Source organism: Macrotis lagotis, chromosome 1, assembly GCF_037893015.1.
Source record: "Macrotis lagotis isolate mMagLag1 chromosome 1, bilby.v1.9.chrom.fasta, whole genome shotgun sequence".
Classification (NCBI taxonomy): Eukaryota; Metazoa; Chordata; class Mammalia; order Peramelemorphia; family Peramelidae; genus Macrotis; species Macrotis lagotis.
Genome location: NC_133658.1, coordinates 172,319,052 through 172,338,821, shown reverse-complemented (window position 1 = coordinate 172,338,821; position 19,770 = coordinate 172,319,052). Strand labels below are relative to the sequence as shown.

The 19,770-nt window shown below is 35.1% G+C and overlaps 1 protein-coding gene across 1 annotated transcript in view; it reads left to right on the top strand.

The window, feature by feature from the left end:
* The window catches only part of PCSK2 (proprotein convertase subtilisin/kexin type 2), a 310,977-nt gene that overhangs the window by 52,139 nt on the left and 239,068 nt on the right, over window positions 1-19,770 (top strand). Inside the window, exon 2 of the mRNA XM_074225780.1 lies at window positions 10,523-10,627. Coding sequence (XP_074081881.1) covers window positions 10,523-10,627 — 105 coding nt within the window. The remainder of the gene's footprint in view (window positions 1-10,522; window positions 10,628-19,770) is intronic.

Sequence of the window (19,770 nt, the reverse complement as noted above, 5' to 3'; positions counted from 1 at the left end):
GGTGCTTGCCCAGAGCTGATGATGTATCATTGCACCTCACTGAAATGGAAAGAAGTTAAATCAATTTAAGGCCAAGTGGCACCTGCAGCAGCATACCATCTCCAATAATCCTGTTTCCTATCAATCAGGCCATGGGAATAATTTTGGTAAAGACCAAATGAGAATGCCTTGCACAGCATACCTCTCACTATAATAAACTCATATCATCAATCACTTGGTTAATTGATGTGGTCCTCTTTCATAGCAAAGGAATACTAGTAGTAGTTTGTCTGGGGCAATGCCCATTCAATGACTTAGGGCGGGATAAGAATTGAGACAAAAGATGGCCTAAAATACCAACACAAAAATATCAATCTGGGAGGGGAAAGACCCTGGTCAGAATAAAACAATTACTATTTACACTCATTCTAAGGAATCAAAACCTAAACAATGAGCCATGGAGTACATGGTTGGGGTTATTCTGGTTCATTCAATGACAACCAGAGTGATTTGGGTTTTAAAAACCTCACTCATGTAGCTCCATTTACAACAAATCGAATTGGTCCAGAGAATCTCTGGTCTTCTTAAAACCATCACTGTTTTAAAATCTGTTTTTTTTTTCAGATCTATAGTTCAAGAAATCATAATTGAAAACTGCACAACATAAAAAGCAAATTGTTTCACCTTTAAAAAAAAGATCTAGTCTCTAAACCCCAAAATTGTTTATAAAATACAAATAACTAAAAATTGCATTCTTAAGATCAGAGCACCCAGTTGGCAAGGGGCTGAAGTTGTTTGTGAATACAGAACAGACATCTCTAGCTTCATCTTCCCCAGCCCTTATCTTTTTTTTGAATTTATATTTTATTTTTCCAAATAGATGATATGAAGGTTTTTCAACATTCATCTAAATACATATGTGAATTTTTAAGTTGAAAAATTTCCTTCTACCCTCCCTTCCTATCCACCTCCCCTCAGTGAAGAACAATCAGGTTAATATTGTATTCACATTTGTATTAAACTTTCCAAATTAGTCATTTTCAATACAAGTTATTAGGATTATGGGAAAAATACATAAAAGATATTTTAAAGTGAATGTGCTCATCAGATTCTGAAAGATTTTGTTTCATTTTGTTTTGTCTTTTTTCCCCTCTGGATGGGGATAGCATTGTCCATAGCCAGTCTTCTGGGATTTTCCTAGCTCCCTGAACTGCTAAAAGCAGCTGCATCCATCCCCATCTCATAGTGTTTTGAATATGTACATTGTTCTTTTGATTCTGTTCCCTTCACTAAGCTTCAGATCCTATAAGCCATGCTTCTCTAGAGTCCAACCATTTATGGTTCCTTAAAGAACAATAGTATTTCATACTATTCATGTACCATAACTTGTTTAGCCATTCTCCAATTGGTGGGCATTCCCTCAATTTCCAATTCTTTGCCACTACAAAAAGAGCTGCTATGAATATTTTGGAACATGTGGAATTTTCCCATTTTTTGTGATTTCTTCTGGATATAGATCTAGAATTGGAATTGCTGGGTCAAAGGGTATAAACAATTTTATTGGTCTTTGGGAATAGTTCCATATTGCTCTCCAGAACAGTTGGATCAGTTCACTACTCCATCAGCAATGCAAATCCTCCCACAACTTCTCCCACATTAATCATTTTCCCTTTTTTGTCATCTTAGCAATCTGATGGGTGTGAGGTGATACTTCAGAGTTCTTTTAATTTCCATTTCTCTAATAAATAATAATTTGGAGCATTTTTCATATGATTATACATTTCATCATTTGAAAACTTCTTTTTCATAATCTTTGACCATTTGTCAATTTGGGAATGACTTGCTAACTTATAAATTTAATGCAGTATCAGAACTCCTGATTATGAAGATTGTTTCCCAGATTTCTGCTTTCCTTCTAATTTGGGCAGCATTGATTTTATTAATGCAAAAACTTTTTAATTTAATATAGTCAAAATCATTCATTTTGCAATTTATAATGTACTCTTATTTCTTATTTGGCCTTTAATTTGTCCCCTTTCTATAGATCTGATAAATAGAGTATTTCTGGGTCTATAAATGTATCTATAGTGTTGCCATTTATGTTTAAATACTGTACTCATTTTGACCTTATTTTTGTATAGGGTATGAGATGTAGGTCTGGGTCTATTTTTGCCATACTATTTTCTAGTTTTCCCAAAAATTTTTTGTCAAAGAGTGAGTTCTTATCTCAGATGCTAATGTCTTTGGTTTTGTCAAACAATAGATTACTGTCATCATTTACTATTGTTTCTTTTGAACCTATTCTAATCCACTGATCCATTATTCTATTTCTTAACCAGTACCAGGCAGTTTTGAAGACTGCCCCTTTATAATATAGCTTGAGATCTTGTTCAGCTATGCCACCTTCCTTTACATTTTTTTCATTAGTTCCCTTACTATTCTTGACCTTTGCTGCTCCAGATGAATTTTATTACCATTTTTTCTAGCTGGGTAAAATACCTATTTGGTAGTATTATTGGTATGGCACTGATTAAGTAATTTAATTTGGGTAGAATTGTCATTTTTATTATACTAGCTCGACTAAACCATGAACAATTGACAATTTTCCAATTATTTAGATCGGACTTTGGGTGAGAAGTGCTTTATAATTGTGTTCATACAGTTTCTAGGTTTGTCTTGGGAGATAGATATCCAAGTATTTAATGTTACCTACAGTTACTTTAAATGGAATTTCTCTTTCTATCTCTTGTTCTTGGGCTTTGTTGTTCATATATAGAAATGTTGATGACTTATGTGGATCTATTTTATACTCTGCTACTTTGCTGATTTTGTTAATTGTTTCAAGGAATGTTTTTAGATAATTTATCAGGTTCTCTAAGTATACCATCATATCATCTACAAAGAGTGAAACCTTTGCTTCCTCATTTCCAATTCTGGTTCCTTAAATTTCTTTCTCTTCTCTTATTGCTAGAACTAACATCTATAAAACTATAGTGAATAATAATGATGATAATGGGCATCCTTGTTTCACCCCTGATCTCATTGGAAATACTCTGAGTTTATTCCCAATACATATAATATTTGTTAATAGTTTTAGATATTTAGATATACTTAATATACTTTAGATATACTTAACATTTTAAGAAAAATCCATTTATTCCTAAACTTTCTTGTGGTTTTTAATAGGAATGGATGTTGTAGTATTTCAAAGATTTTTTCAGCAGCGATTGAGACAATCATATGATTTCTGTTGGTTTTGCTACTGATATGTTCAATTGTGTTGAGTGTATTCCTAATAGAGAACCATCCCTGCCTACCTGGTATAAATCCTACCTGATCATGGTGTATTATCCTAGTAATAACTTACTGTAATTTCATTGCTAAAATTGTGTTTAAGATTTTTGCAACAATGTTCACTGAGGAGATTGGTCTATTATTTTGTCTGTTTTGGTTCTTCCTGGTTTAGGTATTAGCACCATATGAGTGTTATAAAAGGAATTCGGTAGAACTCCTTTTCCTATTTTTTAAAATAATTTATATAGAATAGGAATTAATTGTTACTTAAATGTTTGGTAAAATTCACTTGTAAATTCATATGAACCTCAAGACTTTTTCATAGGGAGTCTATTGATGGTTTCTTCAATTTCTTTTTTCTGAAATGGGGTTATTTAAATACATTATTTCCTCTTCTGTTAATCTGGGTAGTTTGTATTTTTGGAAATATTCATCCATTTCTCTCAGATTATCTAATTTATTGGCATACAGTTCAGTAAAATATCTTTGAATTATCTCTTTAATTTCTTCTTCATTGGTGGTTAGTTTATCCTTTTCATTTATGATACTGGTAATTTAGTTATCTTCTTTCTTTTTTTTTAAATCAGGTTAACCAAAGGTTTATCAATTTTATTGGGGGTTTTTTCATAAAATCAACTCTTAGTTTTATTTATTAGGTCAATGGTTTTCTCACTCTAAATTTTATTAATCTTTCCCTTGATTTTCAGAATTTCTACTTTGGTATTTAATTGGGAATATTTAATTTGTTCTTTTTCTAGCTTTTTTGATGCATATTCAATACATTGATCTCCTCTTTCTCTATTTTATTCACATAAGCATTTAGAGATATAAAATTTTCCCTAAAAACTGCCTTGATTGCATCTCTTAAATTTTGGTATGATGTCTCATTGTTATCATTTTCTTGTATGAAATGATTGATTATTTCTGTGATTTATTGTCCAATCTACTTTTTCTGAAATGAAGTTATTTAGTTTCTAATTAATTTTTTATCTTTCCATGACTCTTTATTACATGTAATTTGTATTGCATCATGATCTGAAAAGTATTCACTTATTATTTCTGCATTTCTGCATTTGATTGTTAGGTTTTTATGCTCTAGTACATGCTCAATTTTCATATGGGTACCATGCACTGAAGTGAAAAACATATGCTCTTTTCTATCCTCATTAATTTTTCTCTAGAGGTCTATCATATCTTAGTTTTCTAAGATTTTATTCACTTTCTTAACTTCCTTCTTATTCTGTGTTTAGATTTAGCTCATTCTGAGAGACAGAGGTGGAGGTCCCTCATTATTAAAGTTTTGCTATCTATGTCTGCTTGTAATTCATTCAGCTTTTCCTCTAGAAATTTGGATGCTATACCACTAGGTGCATACATGTTTAATAATGATATAGCTTCACTGCCTATTGTGCCTTTTCAGAAGATATAGTTTTCTCCCTTATCCCTTTTAATGAGATCAATTTTTGCTTTTGCTTTGTCTCAGATCAGGCTCACTATCCCTGATTTTTTTTTTACTTCAGCTGAAGCATAATATATTTCACTCTAGCCTTTAGCCTTCACCCTGTGTGTATCTTTTTGTTTCAAAGGTATTTTTTGTAAACAACATATTATAGGATTCTGGTTTTTAATCATCTACTATCTGCTTCCATTTTATGGAAGAGTTCATCCCATTCACATTTACAGTTAAGATTACTAATTCTGTATTTCCCTCCATGCTATCTTTCCCCATTTCTATTTTTTCTTTCTTTCCTCTTATTCCTTCTCACCAAAGTTTTACTCCCTTTGTCCTTTGACTTGTCTTTTGAAATTTAATTTTCAGTTTATTTTCACTTCACCTTCCCTTTTATCAGTCCCTTCTTTCCATATCTTTCCCTTCTCCACCTCCCCTAGATTTTTAAACCCAAGTGGGAATGTATCTTATTCCCTCTCTGGGCCAAATGTAATGAATAGAATTTCCTGAGTGTACATATACACCCTCCCTTCTTTCACTCTAAAATTATAAATCTTTGTGCCTCCTTACCTGTTGTTATTTATCACTCAAGTACTATTAATCAGGTATCATTAATCATAGCTTGATTAATTGATTGCTTGATAAACCCAAAATGTTATCAAAGTACCATCACAGATTGGTTGATTGATTACTTGATTATTTAATAAGCAACATTACCTCAAATTACCCTGTCATCTTCTGTTTCATTAGAAGTACACTTTCCTTACCCCCTTTTCAAGTACCCTCCATGAACACACAATCTTCATGAGCCAAAGTATTATCCAAAGCCTCATCATTTCATGAACTAGTTGTACCCTTTCCCCCAAGCATATTTTCTCCCATACTTCTCCCACCCTCCCCAAGGAAATCTTTGTTAAGTAACCTTTGTTAAGTAAAATATGGATTAAGTCATCCCTGATTTTATTAACTTCTAAAGGAATGTAAGTACTAGGAAGCTCTTAATGTCTCACTTAAGAAATTTACAATTGATTGTAAGTTAAAGGAGACCCTGACTCAGGACCACCCAGCTATTATGCCATCTTCAGAGAAAGTGCTAAGTTTTGTGAGCATAGCAGAATTAGAATAGGTCAAAGGAAACTGAGATACTTAAGTTTATAGTAAATACCCATACTTTTCATCAGGATTATTTTTTGTCTTAAACATTATGATGTCATTTTGGACATCTTCAGTGGAGAGACCAGATCCAGCCTACCCATATCCTCTACATCCAGTCCCTTCAATTATATACAACCCTTTAGTTATTCTAAGAGAAATACAATTCTCAAGCGTTATGTCTGTTATATTTTCCCTTTTGGGTCGTATACAATTTGATGGTCTTGACTAACATTTGTTGTGTTTTGTTTTGTCCTTTTCATTTACTTTTCTATGCATCTCTTGAGTCATATATTTGGGGATTGAATTCTCTGTTTAATTCTGCTCTTTTTGTAAGGAAATTTTGGAAGTCCTCTATTTTATTGAACATCCATCTTTTCCCCTAACAGTATATGCTGAATTTTGCAGGGGAGTAAATTCTTGATTGTCATTCCAGGTCCTTTGCACTCCAGTATATGATATTCCAGATCCTCCAGTCTTTCACTGTTGAGGTTGATAAGTTCTATGTGAGTCTGATCGTATTTCCTTTGTATTTAAATTGTTCCCTTTTTATTGCTTGATGAATTTTCTCCTTTATTGAGAGTTCTGGAATTTGGCTATAATGGTCCTTGGAGTTTTTACCCTGGGGTCTCTTTCTGGAAGGGTTCTATGTATTCTTCCAATGAGCATATTGTCTTCTTGTTCTAACAGATGTGGACAGTTTTCCCTGATAATTTCCTGCATGACGATTTCCAGGTTCTTTTTTTGACCTAGGTTTTCTAGTAGTCCAATGATTCATAAATCTGGTCTCAGACACTTAATAATTACCTAGCTGTGTGGCCTTGGGCAAGCCACTTAACCGCATTTGCCTTGCAAAAAACCTTAAAAAAAACAGAATTGATTTCTTTGGTCAATTTTTCATAATTTTCCTGTGTGACTCTCATTTCTTTTTTCCATTTTTCTTCTTTTTCTCTTCTTTGGTTTTTAAATTCTTCTTTAAGCTCTTCTATGAGCTTTGAGTCCAATTCATAGACTCTATTGAGATTTCCTCTGTGAGTTATTTTTCACTGATTTCTTCTTCAGACATGACATTGTTATCATCTTTATATGCAAAGTAGTTTCCTATAGTGAGTGCTCTTTTAGCTCTTTTGTTCATCTTTGTTGTTTTAGCAATAAAGTATAGATCCAAGCTTTTTATGCTGGGGCTGGGATCTGATTCCTGGCTTGTGGTTGGCCAAAATGTTGCCTATGCAATCTAGGCCTTTCCTCTGCAGAGGTTTATTTCCTCCTTTATGTCCAGGTTCTGCCTAAGCAATGGTTTGTTCCCAAACCAATCCTGTCTTTTGTCCCAGTATTCCCAGGGTACAGACTTTGTTTGGAGTTGGGACCCTCCTGCCAGGACCTAGGCTGTTGTCAAGCTAGACCTAGACTGCACTATAGCTTAAAGCCTTCCACTGGCTTTCCCCCTCTTCAGCCTCTCTTAGCTTTACTTTCCCTTTTCCCCCAAAGAGACAGTCCTTCACTGAAGATGCTCCATACCCTGAAAACTTCTTTGGATCTTCTCCTTTTTTTTGGTGGAATCTGTAACTTTAATGTCTCTGCAGAGGTTTAATTTATCTTTGGTAGGGAGTATGTTAGCTTCTCACTGCCATCTTGACTCTGTCATAGAAATCCCCCCAACCCTTATCCAAGAAAGGCTTTCACTTCCACCCAGTACTTTGATTCAGTTAGTTCTGGGGGTCAGCAAGGTCTTTTTCAAAAGTGGCATGATCTAAGGAGAAATGTGGTTACCACACTTCTGGTTTGTGTTCCAGTCTACAAGCAACCAATATATCTCATGGTCTTTTGCCAACACTTAGTGCCTTTTATTGCAGTTATCTGCCCCGACATTTTATAGCCAAGATGTTTCTCTTTCAGAGGTATTTTACCTCTCCTAGCAATCTCTTGTACCTTTTCCTGGTTTCCTTTGTCCTGAGGTCAGATTCTTCTCTTAGCACTGCCTATCTCTGGTACAATTCAACTGTTTTTTGTCTCAGATCATCAAAAAAAAAAAAAAAAATCTAGCTGTAGTTCTACTAGAAATCTTACCATCCAGAATATTTAAGGGATATTTAAATATCATTGGCATCTAAGATCCTTTTAGCTTTAAAGCATAGTATCCTATGACTTTAGTATTTCTTGAAGGAATGGTAGAGCTTAAATAAGAACAAAAAAAAGAGTGTGGTAATTCTAGACTAACAGGGAGTTTATACCCAGAATAAATTAGATAGTAAGGGAACACCTAGTTTCCCTAGATGAATTCAAATCATTTAGTAGAGATGAACTATATAGTCAGGTGTTGAAAGAAATTGCAAATATGATTTTTGATCTACCATAAGTGATTATGGGGGAGGGGAGGGAGAAGAACCACAAGATTAAAAAGAGAGCAAATTTTGTCTCATTTTTTTTAAAAGAGGAAGGGAGAATTATAACCTACTGAGCTAAATTTTGGTTCCTGGGAAGCTTCTAGCATGCTTCATTTTTTTGTTTTTGTTTTTGCAAGGCAATGGGGTTAAGTGACTTGCCCAAGGTCACACAGCTAGGCAATTATTAAGTGTCTGAGGTCAGATTTGAACTCGGGTACTCCTGACTCCAGGGACAGTGCTCTTTTCACTGTGCCACTTAACCACCCCTATGCTTCATATTTTTAAAAAGGTTATGGGGCAGCTAATCTAAACTAATCTCATTTGCTTTGTTGACAAGATTACTAATCAAGTGGATCAGGAGAATGCAGTAGATATAATTTCTACTGATTTCAGCAAAACTTTTTTATGTATCTCACATTATTCTTGGAGAGATAATCAAGAGACATAGAGAGACATTTATTTACAATGAATATAAAACAATAATACACATAATTCCAATAAAATTGAATCACATTTGGTTGGCTAGATTAAAAGGTGTAAATGGTTTAATGTCAACATGGCAAGATTCCCAAGAAATATCCCAGCAATCTTTTCTTTACCTGTGGTATTTAATATTTTTGTGGATGAATTGGATAAAATGTATGTTCATCCATTGTACAAACATCTCCAAGTTGGGAGGGATAGTTAACATAATGGATAACTATTAGAACCAGACTTTATGTTGGTGCTCTCTTCAGGTTATATGTTGGGATAAAATGCAGCAATTACAGGTCAGGAAATAGTTAATAAAAGGTTTAGCTAGCATTAACATAGGAAAAGGGTTCAACAAGAATTCAGGCACTTAGCTTTTAAAGACATACAGAAATATGTCAGGTCAACCTGGAATGGTATAGCAACTCTTGGAATCTTCTAAGTCAGAGAGATCCCAGTTCCATGTGGATGGAAGCTTTTATACTCCTAAGAGACCAAAACCACAAATAAGCTGCATCAGGAGAGGCACAGCTTGAACTTTATCCTACACCCAAGCCAATCAAGCCCTGACTATGCCTCTTTTTCCTAAGTCATGTTGTAGAGTGACAGGGGGACTATGGCAGATACTGAGCCTATTGCAATTATTAAAATCAAAAAGAATCATGAAAGTCTAGAGAATGACACTGAATCTAATGAGATAAAATTTAAGAGAAATAAATGTAAAATTTTGAAATTTGGTTATAAAAAATCAACTTCCTAAATATGATAAGAGAGTCATGGTTAGATAGTAGTTCTGAATAGATATAAAGGGATAATTAATGAATAGCAAGCTTGATATGTAAGCAATATAATGTGGAAGTCAAAAAAGCTGGAATGATCATGGGCTACATTGATAGATATAATTTCTAGAAATAGGAAAGTTAATATTAATAAGTAGCTAGCATATGTATACTACCAAATAGTATTTCATATGAAGAATGCAAAACCCCACTGTAAATAGTGTTCTCATGAGATCATAAAGTATTATGTTTATTTCTAGGCACCATGGTTTAAGAAGGACATTAGCAAACTTGAGCATTCCAGAGAAGAGCAATCAAGATTTCAGTATCTTGAATGAGGGTTAGTTGAAGGAACTGGCTTTTTTAGGAAAAAGAAAACCCAAGACAGGAGAAGGGGATATTTTAACTGTCTTCAGGTATTGAATGGTTATCATATGAAAGAAGTTTTAATTTTCTTTGTTTGTACTCAGAGGGTAGAAGCAAAAGTTATGAGTGGAAGTTGCAAAGAGGCAAATTTAGATCGGATAATCAGAAAAACTTCAAAAAATGAGAGCCATTCAGAAGTGGGGTAGACTTCCCTAAGAGATGGACAGTTTTTGGTCCATGAAGGGCTTCAATGCAGAGACAGATGATCATGTATTGGATATGTTAGAATGGCAATTTTGGGGGGTATGGATGGAATTTGATCACCAGAAAAGTTCCTTTCGACTCTCAGATTCTATGATTCTGAGAATGACAAAGAAAACAGTATGAGTAGACGAAGAGAGGTAGGATGAGTATTCATGCATGGACCAGTACAGTGAAAGAAACTACAAGGTAGTGAGTACATTGGCCTTAGTCCAGGTTTAGAAGGACAAGAGGTAGCTCATTTTGCCAAGCAATTCAGGGACTGCTGCTTTAGTTTCCCCAGATCACTTATATCCATATCAAACTGGTTCCAAGAGCTTTTAATTTTGCTATCAATAGGTTTTTAAAAGAGATTAATCATGCCCTTGCTTGTTCCTTCTCTCCAGCTCCCCTTCACAGGAGGCTTGTACCACTTTTACCACAATGGCCTTGCCAAGACTAAGAGAAGGCGAAGTCTGCCCCATAAGCAGAAGTTGGAAACGGACCCCAGGGTAAGCCTATCTTTCATGCATCTATCTAGCCTTGTTTGGGAAAATACCTCCAAAATATGAACATTGAAAGCCTGGCCAATGTAAAAAATGGATGCTGATCAACCCAAATTATGCATTCATTCAAATATGTCTCAATGCTAATATTATATAAAAGTAACACTGCAGCTGAAAAAAAAGGCAAGAATATCTACTGTGTAGAAAGGCTAATATCCTAATTAGATATGTACTGCCTTCCCATTTTGTTCTTGAAGAACATGTGTTAATCTGTCTAAATACATGGCTAAAATATATCAAAATGTTTTTAGCAGTTTTTCAATAAAGCTTAGTCCTTTTAAATTAAGAAAATTTGCGTTACTAGCAATTAATTTCATCCTATTTACCATAAAAGATCAGATTCTGAGATATCCAGCATTTATGCTGGAAACTAAATGTTTCAAGTCATTCTAGAGAAAGTAGCTCAGAATTGTCAAATGCTCTCTGATTTTCAGAGAATAGATGATCTTCCAACTTCCAACTTGACCTTTTCCTAGATGGTCTCACTGTGTATTACTGTAAGGCAGGAATGGCAAACATCAGGCCCATGGGTCATATAAGTCTCTGGTGCTGCCAAGGCAACTATAGGTGGGTCTTGAAATTCAATAAATCTAGGTGCTTTTTAGGGGTGAATTAATTAAATGTTTGACCAAGTTTGACTCTCAAATGATGGTTTACATAGTTAAATGGCCCTTGGCAGAAAAAAGGTTCCCCATCCCTGCTCTAAGGCAAGCATTCTTAACATTTTGGGAGTCATGGACTCCTTTAGCAATCTGGCAATGTCTATAGACTCCTTGAATTGTTTAAATGTGTAGAATAAAATATATGGAATTACAAAAGAAATTAATTGTTTTGAAATATTGAAATATTTCTTTTAAAAAATGTTTATGGGGGCAGCTAGGTGGCAGAATGGATAGAGCACTGGCCCTGGAGTCAGGCAGACCTGTGTTCAAATCTGTCCTCAGACATTAAATAATGCCCTAAGCTGTGTGACCTTGGGCAAGTAAGTCACTTAAACCCATTGCCTTAAAAAAACTAATAAAAAATGTTCATGGACCACAGAATAAGAGTTAGAAGTGTTGTATGCCCAATTAAAAATAGGTTTCAAGCCCCAACCTATCTCAAACCACACTTCTTCCTGTCTTTGGCACAACCAAATTTCTCTATATCATGGAGAAACCCATTTTTACTTTCTGCATACGTGCAGTAAAAAGCAATAAACAACATATAATAGGACATCTCTCAATGAACTCTGCACCTTCCAAGTTTTTTTTTTAAATCTAATTCCAGGAAAAATGCAGTTCCATTGTTTTAGCCTTAGTAGGACTGTTACCAGGAGTAACTGAAATACAGTTCAGTTTCCAAATTCCGTTCCAAATTCCATGACACAGCACCCTCCAGAGTCATTGTTTCAGATTGGTGAATTGGGGTACTTGGGAGCCAAAGTATGTTCTCAGTGTTTCTACTTTTCCATTCATAGTTTGGATAAAGGCAAGAACCTCAGTTATTGTCCATTAATTGAATCCTTAAAGTTTTCCTCTCTACCTTCCATATGGCCAAAAAGTAGTTCACTTTCTTTTGGGTCTCCTTCATTTGGTACCTGAATTTGCTTGCTCTCCACTGAATGAGGAAAGGTTGAAGAGTTAGAATAGTAAAGATATTTAATAAAGTAAAATTCAGCCACAATATACCTTTAGTCTTTGGCATGTTTAAAAACAGCAAATAATAATAATAACAATTTAATAATCACTCCTATTATGTGCTAGTAGATAAGAAACAAGTTCTACACTTTTCAGAGAATTTGAGTCCCAATGCTGCCACTGATATATATATAGACTTGCTCATGTGTTGAATCATATTCGGTAGAGTAAAGGTTCTACTGGCAAAATCCCAACTGGGAATTCAAGTATCTGGGCAAATTTATCTGGGAGTAGGGGAAGAAAGACCAACAGATGTCTTGAGAATGGTTCATGTAACTCTGAGCTGCTTATATCTGGTATCTGGTCATGCTGTTCCATTGGCCTGAGAGTTACACAGGTGTTTTGACCCCTTAGGTTCAGAAATGTTAACAAGGAAAGGTAGACCTAGGAGAAGAGTTTGATATCAAATACTAAGTCAGGAAAGGAGTCCTTCTCTTCATTTTCCATCCTATCACTGATGCTGCTATTGTTCTACTTTCTGAATCAGACCATCAGAGACCCTGCCTGAGAGAAACTAAGCCACTAGGTCCTGACCTCCCTAGGATCACATGTCCACATCTTAGTCTATGGTATTTTTTTTTACCCTGTTGCTTCATTCTCATGTATATCTTTTCCCACCTTCTATCTCTATCTTCTTTTTCATTGTTTACTCTGAGAACTGGAACATGACCATTGCCTTTTTAAATGGCATCTCACTGAACTTTCCCATTGTTCAGCGTCTCACACTAAGGCATCCTTCTTGGTATCCACGCTTCTATATGTACTGTCTCATTAGAATGTAATCTTTTTGAAAACAGATACTGGCTTCCTTGTACATTTATATCCCCAACCTTTAACACAGTATTTGTCATATAATAAAAACTCAAGAATTTTTTTTTTCATTCATTCAGTTATCCATGTTTGCAGGGTTGGGAGGAAATGTGTTTTCTGCAGAAGGTTCTCTGGGTTTGCCCTTGTCCCATGATGATTATTTTAACTAATTTCCACATTACCCTGGAAAGGTGGAACAATATTGTTAGTGAGGAAACTGAGGCTAGACAATAATAAACTGGCTTAAAAGTAACAGGGAGTTTAGGTCATTATTTAATGTCTGAGGACAGATTTGAACACAGGTCCGCCTGACTCCAGGGCTGGTGCTCTATCCATTCTGCCACCTAGCTGCCCCCATTTTTTAAAATGTCAGAATGTACTTTCTTAGATGTCTGACATAAAATCTACTGAGTTCTTGATATTGCTGAGTTGTTTCACTCATGTCTGACCCCATTCTGAGGCAGGGGGTAGAGGATTTTCTCAAGGATAGTAGAATGATTGCCACTTCCTTCTCCAGCTCATTTTATAGATGAAGAAACTGAGGCAAACAGGGTAAAGTGACTTGCCCAGGGTTACACAGCTAGGAAATTTCTGAAGGTAGAAAGAAATTTCCAGTGTTCTGGAAAAGCCCAGTGTTCTGTTCACTGTGCCACCTGGCTGCCCTGAGCTCTTATCTGTGTCTAAAGTATGAGATAAGAATAGCAAATCAAACTGTGATTTCATTCAATAAATAAAAAAGAATTTATTCTTTTTTATGTGCTTTTTTATGTGCTTTCTATGAGCTAGGAACTGCGCTAAACTCTGGAGAATCAAAGAAAGACATGAGACACTTGTCTCAAAGAAGTTCACAATCTAATGAAATAAAAACATGTAAATAAATATCTTTGTACACACCAGATCCATATAGATTAGATGGAAGATAATCTCAAAGGGAAGGCACTGACCTCAGACAAGGCAAACCCTTGAGTCTTGAAGGAGACTAAGAGGCAGAGGTGGAGAGACAGTATTCCAGGCATGAAAGGAAGTCAGGGGAAAAAAAGAATTAAATGAGGAGACAGAGTATATAATAAGATGAGGAAACTTCTATACTAATGCCTGTCAGCACCATCTTTTCAATCTACCGCACCAAGAGGTTAAATTACTTTCTCGGGGTCATATTGTCAAAAAGTCTAGACAGGTTTTTCATTCTACTATACTGACTCTAATTTCCAAGAAAAGCACAAAATTCAAAAATATTTTTGAGACACTGCTCTTCACAGTACCAAGATTTCATCTGCCCTGGAAATCCAGCTCATCAACAAAAAATTTTCTGATTCAAGTCATCATTTCCCTACCCATGGGAGTTGATAATTCCATAGTTAAGCCATGTTCAATGGAAGATTGGATTTTTTTTATTCATGTCTTTAAATGAGTTGGGATGTATGGCAGAGAGTGGTATAATGGTATAGCAGTCCTTAGTATTGATTAACAGCTAGCTTTGTTATCAGGAATTTACACAGCAAAACATAGAAAAAGGATCACTCCCTGGATTTAAAGACTTATTCTGACCCCTGTTATAAGCAGATAGTCTATGGTAACTCTTTCCTACAGGGTTTTTATTTTATTTGTTGGGTTTTTTTTCATGTGGATGTTATGACTGGGTTTAATTTGGGCTTTAATTAGGAGTGCAGATGAAACATACTACCCAGGAGATCACCAACTGGCAGGCCACATGCAATGCACTGAAGCCAATCCTCACAATCCCTCAAGAGGTCTTTCTGCTCTGGAAAGCAGGTTTATCTTTGTGTTTTTTATTTCAAGTCAGAGCCAAGATGTCTGTTGTGCCAGATGATGCCAAATCATCTTAAGGGATCTTTTGTTGAGACTGGCATTGCCTGGCCCCTGGAACAGCTGCGTTCACAGTATGAGAGCAGCATTGATACCAGACATTCCAGTCAGGTCTTTGTCACCAGCCAGGGTTGGTTTGGGGGGCAGCTAGGAATAGAGTGCTAAACATGAAATCAGAAAGACTCATCTTCCTGAGTTCAAATCTGACCTCAGACACTTAGTAGCCATGTGACTCCAGGCAAGTTATTTAACCTTGTTTGCCTCAGTTTTCTCATCTTTAAATAAGCTAGAGAAGAAAACGGAATATCATTCCAGTATCCATGACAAGAAAACCCCCAAAATGGGATCAAAAATAGTCAAATACCACTGAAATGACAAGCACAACAACAAAGCTGGTTTTGAACAACCATATGGTCAGAGTTACGTCCCCTAAGACTGAGTAGTCCAGAGTGGGAAACATTGGATACTCAGAACCATGAAAAAGTATAAAGGGATTCTTCCCCATTCTGAAGAGTTTTTATCCCCTCTTTCCCTTCTGTCCCACCTCACACCCTCTATAGCCCTTGCCCTCTCATCACCACAATAGATTGATACAGTAGAGCATTGGCCTTAGAATTTGGAAGATCCAAGTTAAATTCTACATCAGACATTAACTGAGTGACACTGTATAATACACTTTCCTTATGGACTCTCAGTATCCTCATCTATGGAAATTTGGAGGTGGCAGTGAGGAAAAAAATAGCAATTGGAAGAAGGCATTATTTGGATCTGAGAGAATTTCTGGGACCGTGTGGAGTAATAAACTGTGTTTGCCTCATTCTAGTATTTATTTAAAAGGTATTGGTTCTTAAAGTGTAGTGTGTGTGTTCTGAAATTAAATAAAATGTAAGCCTTACAAAGTTGGGGGTGGACTAAACTGGGGGGAAGTGATGAGGAAAGGCTGTCAATCTGACACTTCTTAAGGTATTTTTTTTAATCATAACCAGCACTTATTTTCTAAAAGCATCACTCTGATGAAGGAAAAGAAGATAGAAAAAATAATCAGGATGATTGAAAAATTAGAAATAATTTATTTGTAGTTACTTTAGACTACAAGGAAGATGGGGAAAGGGAAGTCTTTTATTAAGATTCATTTGGTTAACTATGCAATGCAGAACAAAACAGAACTAAACTCCAAAGTGAAGTGATCTATGCCTAGTCAGTCGCTGCTGAAAGGAATTGGCTGTGAAGAGGAGAGAAAATACATTTTGTAACAAGGTTCATGGCAAAAGAATGCCACCTTATCCTGTTGAAATGTAATATGATGTTATGAATAGAGAACTGGACCTGGATCCAGAAGACTTGGAGATAGAATCGAATGTGCACATAATAAGGATAGAGGGAAGATCTTAGTAGGGATAGAAACAATTCTAGTAATTCTAATAATTTAATTATAAGTTCAGAGAATTCAAAAGGAAGAATGAATTCACACCAAGTATGGGATCCTTCAGATCCTCTCATTTGCAGATGGCATTGTGCTGACTGCCTTCAATCCCTAGAACATTGCAGAACCTCTTAAATGAAGCTCATGGTCCAGCTTCAGAGTTTGGTCTAATGATTTACCCTGGAAAACTTAAAATGATACAACATGCCTACTGACCAGATTATGATATATAGTTGGGCATTTATTTGGGTCCATCAATACAAATATCTCAGAGATACTACACAGAGAAAATGAACTGCTTAATCCTATACTTTAGAAATATCTATGTGGAGGATAATTGGACAGGGGAGACCCTAGAGACCAGAAGACCAACTAGAAGGCATTATAGTCTAGGTGAGAGGTAAAAAAAGCTTAAACTAAGTGATGACCGTGTGAGAAGTCCACAGATATCTTAAATGTTATAGATGAATTAGTAAAACATGAAAACTACTTAGAAAAGGAGGCAGATGGTGAGGAAAAATGCAAGGGTGATGCCTAGGTGTCAAACTTAAATGATCAAAAGGATGATGGTACCTTCAAATGAAATAGAAAATCTAAGAAGTGGGATAGGTTTGGAGTTTGGGGAGGATAAATAGTTCCACTTTGGACATGTTGAGTTTTAGATGCCTTTGGATCACCAGGCTAAAAATATTCAGCAAACAGCTAATAACTGGGGGTTCAAGTTTAGGAGAGAGATAATGGGAAAACATATAATGGAAGTTATTTGCATAGAGATAATCATTAATCTCATGGAAGCTTAAAGAAACCACCAAGAAAGTATAGAAGGAAAAAGAAAAGAGGGTTTAAGACAGAGGCCTATGCTTCCCAGTCACTCATAATGTTAATTCCAGAAAAAGAAAACTGAGAATTGGTAAAAAAAATTTTCTTGAACCCTTAAATCATTCTTTCTAATCCTATTCCCCTATTAGAACTTGACTCTTGATCAATCTCTTTTTATTAATTTTTCATCTCTTTTCCCCCTCTACCACTGGATCTTTCCCTATTTCCTTAAACATTTCCAGGATTCTCTAACCCTAGTAAAATGACCAAAACAAAACAAGCAAAGAAACCTTTCCTCAAACTGAAAGCCTCAGAGGCAAGATTTAAACTTGTCTTCTGACTCCAAGGTCACCAAACTATGCTACTTCTATAAGACCTTTTGTAAATATTTGTTCAATCAAATTGAATTGAATTGATCCATACTAGAGTAACTAGAGTCCGAAGTGGCTGAATGCCCCCTGAAATAAGTCTCCTGGTTATTTGCCCTCTTGATTATGATCACGCCATTGTAGCAAAAGTGAATTTCTTGGAAAGGTCGACTCAGGGCAGATGAAGTATTTAGAGACCAAATAAATGAATTAATGATTTATATGATGAAATATTGTGCAAGGTAGTATCAGTGCATGGAGAAAAGAAACTGAATAAAGACCTGTCCCACTAAGCAGCAGCAAGATTGGATACTCTGCTCCAGGAACAGATTCAATAGCATTTGTTTAGCTAAGCCTATAGTACCATTAATGAGCCTTGAAGCCAAAATTGATAGTGGATGATAATATCCATATTAAAACTCTATAAAAGATGTAAGTACTTGACAATGGAAGGGAAAGCAGAGTGGTTAAAGATAATGGTTGTTTCTTTGTTCAGCTCAAGCAATATTCACACAATTGGGAAAACAGTATATTGTGCAGAGATATCTAGACTACATCTAGGTTTAATAAAATCATGTCTTAAACCCATAAGTTCCTTGGGAACTGACAAAACTCATCTCTTTTTTTCTTAAAAAAGAGGATTTCCATATGTGAAGAGGAGTTAAACTTAATTCAGAAACTACTGTCTATTACCTATTCTAAGTAATTTTCTGTCTAGACCATCATAATTATTCATCCAAATCTCCCTTTGAAGACTGTTGCTATTTAATTTATTAAAGCATCTTTAGCCCTCTAAGTCAAAAGAACAGATCATGCTTTCCTTTTCTTATTATATTCACAAATTATATTTTTCTTGATTTTATTTTATGGCCTTTAATTACCTCTAGCTTGGTATAACAAGACCTTGTCTCAAATAAATGAATTCACATCTCCAATAATGAAATCTAAGGTTACCCATAAATAATCTTTTTGCTTTTTCTCTCTCCAGAGTTTTCAAAGATCTCTTCTTATAATATTTGATTAAATTTTAAAAATTAAATTTTCTTTCCCTTTTTTCTATCATTGGGGAGAGGGGATTCTTATAACAAATATGCAATCTAGCAAAACAAATTCCCATATTAGATGTATCCAAAAAAATGTCATATGCTATTCCCTGAATCCACTAACTCTGTGAGGGGTGAGAATCTATACAGCATGTTTTATCATTGTTCTTTTGGAATCACAGTTGGTCATTGCTCGGATTGTATTGACAATTTTCAGAGCTGTTCATTTTTATACTGTTGTAACTATTTCTCACTTCTCTCTGTACCAGTTCATATAAGTCATCTCAGGTATTTCTTTGAAACCATCCCCTTTCTCATGCCTTATGACACAAGAATATTTTATTACATTTACATACCATAATTTATTTAGCCATTTTGCAACTGATGAATACTTTCTTTGTTTCCTGTTCTTTACTACTATGAATAGCTGTTATACATATATATATATATATATATATATTTTTTCTGTACATATGAGTGCTTTTCTTCTGTCTTTGTTCTCTTAGAGCATGACCAAGTAATGGTAACTGGGTCAAAGGGTATGCACGGTTTTGTAGCTTTTTTAAATAAAGTTACCAAATTGCCATTCAGAATGACTAGACCAGTTCTCAGCTCCACTGATTGTGGGTCAATATACTTGTTTTCCTGTAGGTCTTCCGCAGGTCCTTTTTAATCAACTTTGTTAATCTAGTGTGAACTATTATATACCATAATTTTCTTAGGCTAAAAATGAAATAACAGAAAGTTAGTTTATCCATGAAGTTTTATTCTCTAGGAATTTACTGAACTCTATACAGTAGATGATAATTTTTAAAGATATCATACCTGATACAAAGTTTTGTGGGCATATTTATACAGAAAGGATAAAGAGACATAAAATTTTAGCAGCCAACCAATCAGGTTACACATTAGTCCATAAAGGTGTCACTAGTTTGACATATAATTTCTTTAACCTGTTCACAAGTTCTACTGTAAGAAAATTGATAAAGATTTGCTTAGACAGAAAACTATTGTCTCCTATTCTGGGATAACTAAACTAGTTCCTGCTTCCTCAGAATGATCTTTATAGCTGATTGTCTATACAACTGTGAAAGCTAAACTTGAAAGTTTACATGTGAAA